The following is a 12,073-nucleotide window of genomic DNA, read 5'->3' on the forward strand; positions in this document are numbered from 1 at the left end:
TCTGTGTAGCCCTGCTGTCGCCCTGCTCCTGTGAAGCACTGGCGTGGGGTGGCGCCACTCTGTCCCTGCCCACCCCCGCATAACCCCTGGGACCTTTCAAAGTACCCCCGGAGGTACGCATACCCCCAGCTAACACCCCCTGGATTAGATAACTGGTTTCCACTCCTCCTTAACTACAGACAAAAAAAAAAATAAGGCTTTTAAAATGTTTCCAAAACAAGATTGACCCTGGCAACCATTCAAACACCATAAACATTATTTAATTTTCAGAAATAATAATTTAATAATCATCATCATAATTGCATGTTTTATGAAGCTCATTAAATTGTCACGTTCTGATCTGCAAGGAGTATTCTAGGATATTTCTTCCATTCCCCACCATGTAAACTTGGTGCATACACTGTATGTTCAGTAAATTGCCCCAGGACACACTGAAAATCCCTGCAACAGCTACACATACAAACTTAAAGGAAGCACCTTTCAGATTCCACAGCTAGATAACAGTTAAGTGGCTGAAGGGTTATGGCAGTCTTTGAAAAAGAAAGCATCATCAGACCAGTGTGAAGAGTTTAATCCTCTATTCGTGAATCTGGGGGCTGGTCCTGCAATCCTGCATTTTTTTAAAAACTGCCAAAAAGCCATTGTGATTGTAGTGAGAATGGTCATTAATGATACAGGTGCAGATCTTGCAAGAGAATGTCATCACAGCCCCTTTCCAATCCTGATTATTCTAAATAATCCCACCAGCGAAAAACAAGTTAGAACAGAATCTTTCTTGCCATGGTTTACAACAGTGTTCTTTTGGAAGACGTACTTAAAAGTAAGCACTTTAGGGCTTCTTTTTCTCTATATCCAAAAGAAAAACTTTCAGTTGCAAAAAAACCAAGAAGTTAGTATAATCTTATTGTTCCATCAGCACTTATCTCCTATAGATTACTAGTCATTTACGCAGCATGCACTTTTTACTGAGCTTTAATACAAGATTTAAAAAAGACATCTTTTCTATTAGGCTTTATTTTAACTAATTATAGTATACACATAAAATTTAACATATTTAGAAGTATCTTATACTCAGATTTTCCTTTTCTGAAAGAGCGAAGGTAATATCTGTGTAACATCAAATAAGACCTCCATGGCAACCTGTTTTTCACATTAACAGGTAAAGAGTAATTCTACTGACATTTCACCAGCAGTGAATTTAACTCATAGTAAATTAACACACAGTAAATAGATTAGACACAGGTGAACCTACAGGCATAAGAGGTTCGGAATCTGATGCAGACAAATATTAATGATGCATGTGTTAGTGGTTCAAACTTGGATAAGATGGGCTTTAAAAAGGGAAAAGAGATGCTTACTACCAAGAAGTTCCTACCCTCACATCCCCATTATATTTATTGCTCTTAAACCTCAGATCAGCACTATTTCCAGGATTTCTTTTAACTCAGAAGTTGTTTCAACTAAAGTTTCAAAATTAACTTTATAGAACAGTAAGAAATTATGGGCATAGAGTATTTTTAGAAAGCTGATGTGTACTTTTTCAATAAATTGGCACCCTTATTGCAGTTCCCACTCCATAAAAATCTTAAGGAAAAAATAATCTTCCTTTCCCTATAGTAGTAAGACTCTGTTAACCTTCAAATGAATTATGCCATTTTCTTCCATGGAGGAGACCAAAAAAAAGTGATTAGATTAGGACCATGCAACCAATTTATAGGACTCTTAAGAGTTGCATTTGCTTTGAAGAAGACCCAAAGTCATCTTACAGTCCAAAGACTATGCTGGGTTATGAGAACCAAGTTTCATTATATTCTAGGACAGGGGTATCAAAGATGCAGATCACAGATCCCTATCATCTGGCCCTGATCACATGTCTTGGACTGGCCCTGAGAGCCACATGATGCATGTGCTGGCCTTGGCCCCACATGCACTGCATGCAGCTAGTGGAGCTGGTCCATGGTGCATGCTGCACCATGGTGTGTGAGGCCAGTCTGGGTCACATGCTGTACACAGTGCCTATGCCAGACCGGCCCTGCATGCTGGATCCAGGTGCGTGGGGCCAGCCTGTGGGCACCATCCAACCGACAGACTGACTTCACATCCCTCATCGGGCCCCAGGGGCCTGAGGAGTTAAATGTTCTTGTTCTATGAGACTGTAATAGCATACTAGAGCAATCATCTACAGCAGGTCTGTCCAACTGGCAGCCTGCAAAAGGTTAGTTTACAGCCAACTACTGCCTCCCTCATTGCTCCAGCTCTGGCAGCCCTGCTACCCTGCCACCTACTTCCTGCCCCGACCCTTTTGGGTGGGAGGGGGTAGAGCAGCAGGGCACACCCTGTGGCACTGAGGGAGCCAGTAACCCAGGGTGGCTGTGCAGCGTGGTGCAGTGGAGGAGAGCTGGCAGCCAGGAAGCTGAAGGTGAGTCCAGAATACCCAGGTGTGCATGCAAGGCAGCAGGGAAGAGCATCGAGGGGGGAAGCACCCATACTTTGTGGCTCATGTTGGTGCAGCCCAAGAAGTGTGAGGCCGCTGGGTGGTTAAAAGTTGGACAGCTCTGGAAGCACATGGTCATTGGATGCACATGGCCTGAAAGAAAAGTATTTAAGGGTAAAAGGTATACCCCATCCGCATCTATCCTTTTTCCTTATCATGACACATTTTAGTAGTGGAATCACACCTACAAAAATAAGAGCAAGTTGAAAAGAAAAACTGATACTAGAAGAAAGGTACAACAGAAAATAATAGTACCATTCTCAAAAGAGGTATAAAAATGATGCAAGTTTTGCAGACTAAATCTGGTACTTTTTTCTGAAGTTCCTTGTCCTCTAAATCCAATCTGCAATTTGAAGGTAAGATGTTCCCTCTCTGGCTCACATACTACCAGCAATAAATATTTTGCAAATGAAATTCTGTTAACAGTTCTGTTGGTAATGGATAGAATCAAACAGTTCACTCACCTTCACTGACTCTGCAGTACTAACAGAAATCATAATAGTCAAGTCTTAAAATTGCAAATTTGAATGGACTTAGTGTCAAATATGCACAAGGAAACTCTGCTGAGTAAGAGGACTTTTTGTTTTTTGGGGGGTTTGTTTTGGTTTCTTTTTTACACACAGTTACTTTCCAAAATACACCCACCTTCCTCCAAAATATGGATCTTGGTGATCAAAAAAGATTATTCATTTACTTCCCACTTAGAACTTAGTTTCCATTTTGGTTTTCATTCTAGTCTCTACACACTACTCAAAAAGGCTCTTATTAAAGATGAGAAGTTTCTAGTTATTCTGATAAAGCAACCTTCTTTTTGTAATCTGTTCTACTTATGTCTTGACTCTACAAGCAGACTAAAGCAATGATATAAGCAGAAGAATGGCCTTCCACCCTCTCACTCTTCTTTTTCAGTTCAAACCAAGGAGGTATGGTGAAATACTAAAAGCACAGCTAGCTAATATAGCAGTTCCCTTCCTTGTTTTGATCTCAGAGATATTTCACACACAATGCACAAAACCCCCCCCTAAAACTTGGATAACTATTTTAACTACAGACTAATAAAGATGGCACTGATGCAGCCCTGTGGCATGCAGGCCTCAGCCACTAAGAAGTTGGACAGAACTGCTGTAGTGACAGGGATCTCTCCTGCACAGGAAAGCAATTAAGTTCCAATTCCACTTTGTACCAGACAGAATGGGCATTTGAACATGGGTGTCTCACATCCCTGATGAGTGTCCTAACAAATGGACTCTAAAACAGAAGAGGAGCTACATCACTACGGCAACTTCCTTTTCCTCCTAAATTTTAGTGTCTTCAGTCCAAATCCCTTTGTGGCTCTAGCTTTTCAGGTCCAAACTTTCCTTCTGAAAAACCCAGAAATTTCTTTTTGATACACAAAAACTTTTGTTTAACCTGAACAGAATGTTTTGGTTCTCTTTAATTTTGCCATTTGATAACTAAACTGAGAAGCCAGTTATTCACAGATAACTGTTAATCATAAGCTCACTAGTCCCTGGTAAGTACTCTCAAACTTGAGGTGACAGATTAATGACTAAAAAGAAGAATTTGCCAGTTCAAACTAATCTTGCACTTTCCTGGGAGGTATTTGTTGGAAGATTACAAGTTGACTGGATTACGGTTCCCCATCAACACCAATAGCCATGCACCACAGAGCACATACAAATATAAGGTTTAGTGCTTCCCTCGCTCCTCTCCATTTAAGAAGACTAAACACTTGCCTGCCTATAAGGTCTTATCAAAGCATACATATTGTCTGCCTATAAGACCTTATTGAATCATACATATTGTAAGAGGTCTCTTTCTTCCATGCCATCTCCTGTCAATAAAGTATGATGCAGGACATTAAATTTAATCAGGCTGGGCATCAAAACTGCCATGCTTAATTATTGACTTTCAAGTCTTCCTCTAATTCATAATCTTTCATAAATAAATGAATCATTGTTCTGCAACCTCATCTTTAATATCATATCAAATCAACAGTTTAATAAGCCTGTAGATAAATTTCACTAGAACTGTTTAAAGAAGACCGATTTCTCTTTCATTTCCTTCCTTGGTTTTTTTCTTTTCTATTTTATATTAAGTTCTTTTGAATACATACTGTAGTCTTTCAAATAAGACACCCTTTAGATTCTCAATTTAAAACAAGAAGTAAAATATCAAATAAAGACACATTTACGCAGCAGCTTCTATGTAACACATAAGAGCTTTGTCTTCTTTGGGCGGGGATTTTTTTAATACTCAAAGTTAGGTAACGGGCCATTTTTTAAAGTTAAATTTTATTCTAAAAAGTTTGTCTTATAATGGAAGAAATCTGGTAATATGGTCATATGGGTCAATTCTACAATCTTGATCCAGAGCATCCTGAATGCCCCGAGTTCCAACCAATATCAACAGGATTCTGAGGATCCTCTGAGAGGCTCATCACATGCCTTTGTTTTTTGTTCCATCTACAACTCGCACTAAAAAATTATCTTCTTTATTTCATGTATGCATCAAAAAAAAAACAGAGATGCTATTCATGTCCTCTGTTATCTATCTTAAAATGGTCAGTCACATCTTCTTTGTAAGTCACTAGTCTGTAAAATGTGTTTCTTACAAGAGAGACAACACTACAGAAACCCCATTCTAGTATTTTTTTTAATTATATTAGAAAGAATAGCATAGGAATACACAGACACTGTTAAATAATAACACAACGTTAGTCACATCCACAAAAGTGTTGCTATAAGGAATAAAACTTTGTGAAGTCAAGCCTACTTTAGTGTGAGCAGCTTTCATTATGAAGCAAGTTTAAATCTAGTATTCTAGGTATGGTAACAAGGGTTTCACCCAACCTAAAACAAATGCAAATATTTTGATTTTTTCCTTTTTACATCATAAGATTTTTAAATCCCACCGCACTGTGAACCCAAGCACAACAGAATTTTGCTAATGCATGAAAAAAGAGGTGATAAATGAACATAATAACAGTGGAACTGTCCAACTGAATAGTCACGTTATCCACAAAAGTGTTAATACAAATACAAACTATAATGTACCAAAAGGATAACTGGAGAAAAGCAGGCTGAATTTTAAATAGCCAAATACCTAATTAAAATTAAGTTTTTCAAGGAAATAACATCTCTTTCCATGTTTTATAACACACTGAGCGTGCCGTCAGCACTTCATTAATAAGTAATGCTCAAAAGGTGTTTTTTAAATGCACCGCTGGGAAAACTTGTAAAAACTATTTCCACCAGGATATCTCCCTTGGTTGTTAATTTAATCCCTTTAACATTGCAGTCACCAGCATAATTATGTGTTTGTGCATGACTGAGTGAGTATCTTTACCCACAATGACATCAGTCTTCCATTATTAAGTATAACTTGTATTGCAGTAGTACCTAGGTCTCCTGTTTGTGAGACCCTACCCATGTACTGGGCAAGAGAAAGTTTCTGCCTCAAAGGACTTGCAATTTAATCATGCACAAGTTTTCACAAATAAACCCCAAATCCTTCAATAGATGATGTCTGTTCTTCATCTCTGATATATCTGTGCATCTTACACTCAGTGGTAAGACAAATAAATGGTCAAAAAAAAGGAAACCTGCTACCTTAACTTAAATGTAGGCTAAAAACAGATGTTGCATTGAAGACATTCCTGAGTCAAAACCTGGGACAAGAGAAGAGTGGCACAGCCCTTTACAGATGTATCTTGTCCTTGGAATGAATGGCAAATAATTCAAATGAGCAGTGACTGCCCCTGGGAAACAGTGTTAGAACACTTTCTCTCGCATACTTCACAGGTCCTTGAAGTGGGAAAAACTGTAGGGCTGCACTACCACAATAAGGATCGGGCCCCATGTGGCTCCACCACCATCTGCCCCTGGCATACCAACATCTTCCAAGTAGAGGTGGTACAGGGCCTGATGCCAGCACACAGGCTGGCACAGAACCCAATTCCACTCTGTGGGGCCAGGCGAGGGGCAATGTGAGGTCCAAATCCAGCAGAGAGGCAGGCCAGACCCCTATTCAGGTATGCAGGGGCCAGCTGAAGTCATAAGAAGCCCAATTCTGGCCCATGGGGCCTGGTCTGATACATGGACTGTGCCCTACCATTCATCCAGCCTGTGCAATCAAAAGCTTCAGCACCAGTAGTTTGAGCTTTCACTAGGGAAAACCTCCTGACTTTTACAATGATAGCTTTTATAACGTTAGGGCCTTTATTGCCTGTAATTAAAACATCAACTTAACTCACTGTTTCTTTTAAAATAGTAACATTTGAAACTACAGAAACATGATATTTATTTTGTATGTCATACAAAAAATTACAATTGTTTTGGTAGTGTGCTCATCTATAATAGTTGAACCAAGCTACAAATTTAACCTGGATCATATACATAATTGTAAATATCTACAGTACAACTCATTAATCCAATTGCTCATTGTTTATTTGTGGCCAATACACAGTACCAGATTCTTAATATTTAAATATCTTACAATTCTAACTAAAATAAAACAGAAAACATTATTAAACAAACACTTTTGGATCCACAGTCAATGATCCATTTGTGAATCACACTTTAAAGAAACACAAGTCCCTCTAGACTTTTAGAAGTTGTAAAATTTGGGTGCCAATGATGAGACAATGCAAGGGTAACTTTTATGGCGATTTCTGAGCTAAAGCAGATCAGTTTGTGACTTGCATCAATTATCTTTAAGAGACTTATATATCAGCAGTGTCAAATACATAAATTACAAAGACATTGTACTGGATGTCACCCCAAGAGATTTTCAATTTTAAATTACCTTAAGTATTTCTCATACATTTAATCATTCTACAGTCATATTACTTACTCTGCATCTGCTACTGGTCTTCTGCACACGCAGTGAAACTTGCCACCAAAATCTATATAAAGATCATTTTCCATAACATGGAAAATTTCACCTATAACGATCTTGCCTTTGGCAGGTCCCATCTGAAATAAAGGAGAATGTCTCAACATGGATGCAAAGGACTCCAAATTCTCTGAATGCACCTACAAATAGATATAAAAAGAAAAAAGAATAAAATGTAAAAAAAACCCCTTAAATTTCACTAATACAAAGTAACCAATGTCTAAAGCAGAAATCAGATGTTATTGCCATACTGTATTCTTTAGGTAGAAATGCATGCTTCCATTTTCAGCAGCTGTTTTTTGAGGGGGGGGGTTGAGAGGGTGCATACTGTATGCAAGAAAATATGGTGATGACTCTTGCCTGTGGTGAAGGCAGCTTATATGCCAGCGATTTTAAACAAATAAATGTGTCTAGGTTGTCTCTCATGTTTTTCCAGTTTTATACAAGCTATTATATATAGCCTAAAACACAGACTAGCCACCTCCTACCATCTTCCACAAAACTATGTAGCACTTTGCAATGAGAAGTCTAAATCTCTTTGTGCAACTGAATTAATTGTACAATCTACTGAAGTAGCAGCAGTAATGTGTTGTAATCATTCCAAGAGAGTGCAGCACAAGAGTCAAAAAACTGTAAATCAGGAAACAATGACATCTCAGACTATTTTAAACAATACCGTATGTAAAGCAAAGCATCAAAGACCTGCCCTAATGGGGAGCAAAGACAGAAATGTGTCTCATAACTCTAAGCAGATAGCTCTGCATTATTTATCAAATATGACAGTATAAAAAACACACATTCCCAAGACTAATCTAAACAGATGCTGAAAAAGTTAACAGTTATACAGCACTAATCACATAGAAGATGACGACACTGCTCTCTCTATCTGTAAATTGGGTAACTCTCACTCCTAGGAAAGTCATAACAAGAGAAGATAGTTTTGAATTTCAACTTTACTGGAATGTACAAACAGCTTGGATTGCCCTGACATGGCAAACTTCAGGAATTATAAAGCAAGCTAGAGATCTGATATCTAGTAAACTTGCTGGCTCAGAGACTAACAGTGTTAACTGTTGGTCCCAACAATTCAGTGCCTAAAATGTTTTCAAGACACATCCATCCTCAAGAAATGGGAGTAGCTGTTGAGGGCAATCATAAAGTATCCTATATGAAACCCTCCTACCAAAAGTCACATACTTGTACCCTCTTTCACATGCAGACAGGCATAAATAGTAATCTAAAATGAGCTAGGTGGTATAAATTAATTTTACAAGGAGCACTTGGAGTGCTTCAAGAATAACAGCCAGATTCAGTAGAAGCGTTGACAGGAAGCATTAATGAGAAGTGCTGCTTCAGGTGCTGATGGCATTCCAGGTACCAGATTGCTTAATTCCTGAACTACACTTCACTGCTCAAAGGAAAACTGCCCAGAACAAATAATCCTGAGAGCTTATTGCATTTCAACCTTCAGATTGGAATGGTAAAAATCGTCTCGGGGCCTGCAAAACAACAGGTTTTGAAAGCGAGCCCAAAAATAACTTTGCAATTTATAGCCCCACTAGAGATAATGCTGAAATCCACAAGAACTGACTCACCAAGTATAGACATTGAGAATACGGGGTAAAATTTTCAAAAGCACCTTCACTTGGGAATCTACGCTCCAGTTTTAAAACTAACTTAGGCAAGTTAAAAGTCAATGGGAGGTTAAAACATTGCTCTGGAGAAACAGCTTAGTTATACAATGACATTCAACATACCCAACTTGGGAAGTTCAAGGTGAAAAACACAGTGGGCTCAAGGACAAAAGAACCTACATACTGGGAACACGGACATTTCTGAGGCAAGTGAACACCATAGCCTTCTCAGCCAGCTTGGGGCAATCAGAAAGGGCATTACTTCCTCTTAATTTTTTTTTTATATTGCTGCTGCTAGCAGCACAAACAAGGCAAAGAGGCAGACTTGACCATCTGAACCACTACGTATATCCAGTAACCTGGTTTGCAGCTGCCAGGTCATGAGCACATGATGGTCCTGCTCCTCCTCCCCTCAGCAGCAAGCTGCTCCTTGCTTGGGCAAGCCGGGAAGTGCTGGAAAAGCAGAGGCAGAGCAAAATCTCAGACACTTGCTGATATTTTAAAAAAAAACCCTGGACAGCGTTGGGAGGACCCAAAAAGAGGACATGCCCAGGAAAACCCAGATTCATGGTAACCCTAGGAAAAGCACTGTTTTGTTTTGTTGTTTCCATGTCTGTCAGTGGACACTGTGCTCGGTCAGGTGATACTAAGAGTCCAAAGGGCTTTCCATAGCATGCATCTCAATGAAACTGATGTTCTGAAACTAAAGTGACCTGAAGCATATTGTGCACTATGTATTCTGCTTACCCTGAGAACTGTCATTGGTTATTAAAAATGTTATGTCCAGAATGTCAAGGGAGGACCTTAAAATCATGAAGGCTTCCCGCTTTCAACAACTAAGGAGGAATGGTCAACTTAGAACTTATCTTCACTCTTCTCTTATAGGATGTGGTTTAGACATGAAACTCTCTGCTGGGCAAACATGCCCATGAAAAACAATCGAATAAGACTAGAAAATAAAGGAGTTACAAGTAAGCATGGGTGGATGAACTTGATTGTTTGACACTGAAGATCAAGGTCAAGGATCTTACTGAACTTTGCCAAGTAAAGATGACACTCTGCTAGTTTGCTTTCTAAGTGCACAATCTTCCAGGAGGAAAAAGTAATTTTCTCTAGATTTATCAAAATGTATCACATCCTTTGATTTAGACAACTATGCGTCTAATGGTGAGAGTCTTCCAAATTACTCCCTAGGGTTAAGATCCCAAGGACTATGCGTTCCAAGAGCTATTATTTGGCAGTCCCTAATTTGTTCACTGGCTTGCCATCTATAGTTTTATGACTGGCCTGGTAACAGAACCATAAATAAAAAAAATCAACTTTTTTGCGAGCTTTTGGTAAAAACTCCAGTATTTCTTATTTGATGTTACTTTGTCTTAAGCTTCTTCAAAATATTTAAATTCCACATTTGTGGATCATTTTCTGATATTTTGCTTTTTCCTTGTGACTTCTAAGTCTCCTCTAGTTATTTTCCTCCCATAACTAAAAAAATTGAGAGAATAAACCCTTGTGTAAGTTATTTACATTTTTTTATTCAATCAGCCTATTCAACAGTTTTATTCAACTGTTCAGTTATGATATATAACATTATTATGATAATATTAGTTATGATGCAAGTAAAGTTTCACAGTTTTTAAGGGAGGCATGACAAGATGTAAAAAAATTCTTAATTTTATGTATTAACAGAAAAAGCAATTTTTTTTTTAAATAAATCACAAATAGCTAGATATGCTCAGTTTCCTATATACATGCACACAAACATAGTTCACTAGAAGACATACAAAGGATGAGGCCTCCCTATAACTAAATGTTCATAAAAGCAATATGGATCAAGTCATCACAGCTCCAAACCTCTGTAAAAGACCCCAAATCAAGGACCAATTAATGAAGAAAGGCAATACACATTCTCTGGAGCAAAAACCCACCACTAAGCAGGGTGGTCCCATCCCACCCAGTGAGCAGCAAGTCTTGAAAACCCTACAAGTGCATTTTATATCTGCTTGCAAGGACAAGCCACGTGCATGTAGGAATGTGTGAGATACAGATGAAACATGGATAAAGGAGACGGGAGATTGATAGTTAGACTACTGCAGCTGGGGAATGAATGATGTGTTAACATGAAACAGTATGTGAAGAATGTACATAAGTATACTATTGTTAGACTGCGACTGTGCTGGGCCAGTCAGACATTTTCTCTTCCAAAATGAGTTACAACCAACAAACTGTGAAAACAGATTGCTTATAACCAGAGGTACTGTAGAGCCACAGCAAACAAAAAAAAGGGAACAGAAATCCGCAGATTACTTATAGGTTGGAATGAGCAGGACAAGAAGGGGAACTCCTTCCCCTTTGTACACACATCTTCCAAAGTTCCCTCCAACCTGCTGGGAATCATTACTGATAAGACACTTCTTTAGGCAGAAAATTATTCATTTTTATTTACTACCCCACAAGAATTTAGGTTTCCAGAATACCATTCCTATAAAATTCAATTCATATCTAAAATGCAATACAGAAGTCCCATCAATTTTAAATAAATGGCTCACTACAGTCACAGGCCATATTGATGTACTGGCTCTCCCCCCCTCTAAATATTATTTAATAAAGCCCAATAAATTCTACTTTTTGGTTATGACACTTTCCCACCCCCCCTCAAAGAGCTACACCCTTTAACCAAATAATGAGTAGGCATTAATCACAGAAACAGCAATCCTTACACTTCTTAAAGTGTCAATCCCTTGACAGAAGACTTTTTGTTGAGGTCATATATAGCTGGGTTCATTTTGATGTCTAAACTGCAAATTTGACAACACATACAAATCTCACCTTCTAGGCATGCATAAGTATTATGAACTCGGGTGTTCTTTTAGGGTTGGGAGAGTAGCTGCATCACAAAACTACATGCTACAATCATCACACTCTTCTTTTCTCTACATTTACCTATTCCTAAGATACTGTGGAGTTAGGGGAGGGACACTGACAAGGCTGAAGCAACCAAATGTTTGACACAAGCTATGCACTAATGGTGGTTAGAAATTCTGCAAATCAG

The 12,073-nt window shown here is 38.5% G+C and overlaps 1 protein-coding gene across 1 annotated transcript in view; it reads right to left on the minus strand.

Annotated features, from left to right (window-relative positions):
- The window catches only part of MRPS28 (mitochondrial ribosomal protein S28), a 175,999-nt gene that overhangs the window by 133,658 nt on the left and 30,268 nt on the right, over positions 1-12,073 (minus strand). The window contains exons 2-3 of the mRNA XM_019527835.1: positions 8,795-8,813; positions 7,349-7,530 (exon numbers count right to left, since the gene is read on the minus strand). Of these exons, the coding sequence (XP_019383380.1) occupies positions 7,349-7,530; positions 8,795-8,813 (201 nt within the window). The remainder of the gene's footprint in view (positions 1-7,348; positions 7,531-8,794; positions 8,814-12,073) is intronic.

Source organism: Gavialis gangeticus, unplaced genomic scaffold, assembly GCF_001723915.1.
Source record: "Gavialis gangeticus isolate Ggan-Ray unplaced genomic scaffold, GavGan_comp1, whole genome shotgun sequence".
Classification (NCBI taxonomy): domain Eukaryota; kingdom Metazoa; phylum Chordata; order Crocodylia; family Gavialidae; genus Gavialis; species Gavialis gangeticus.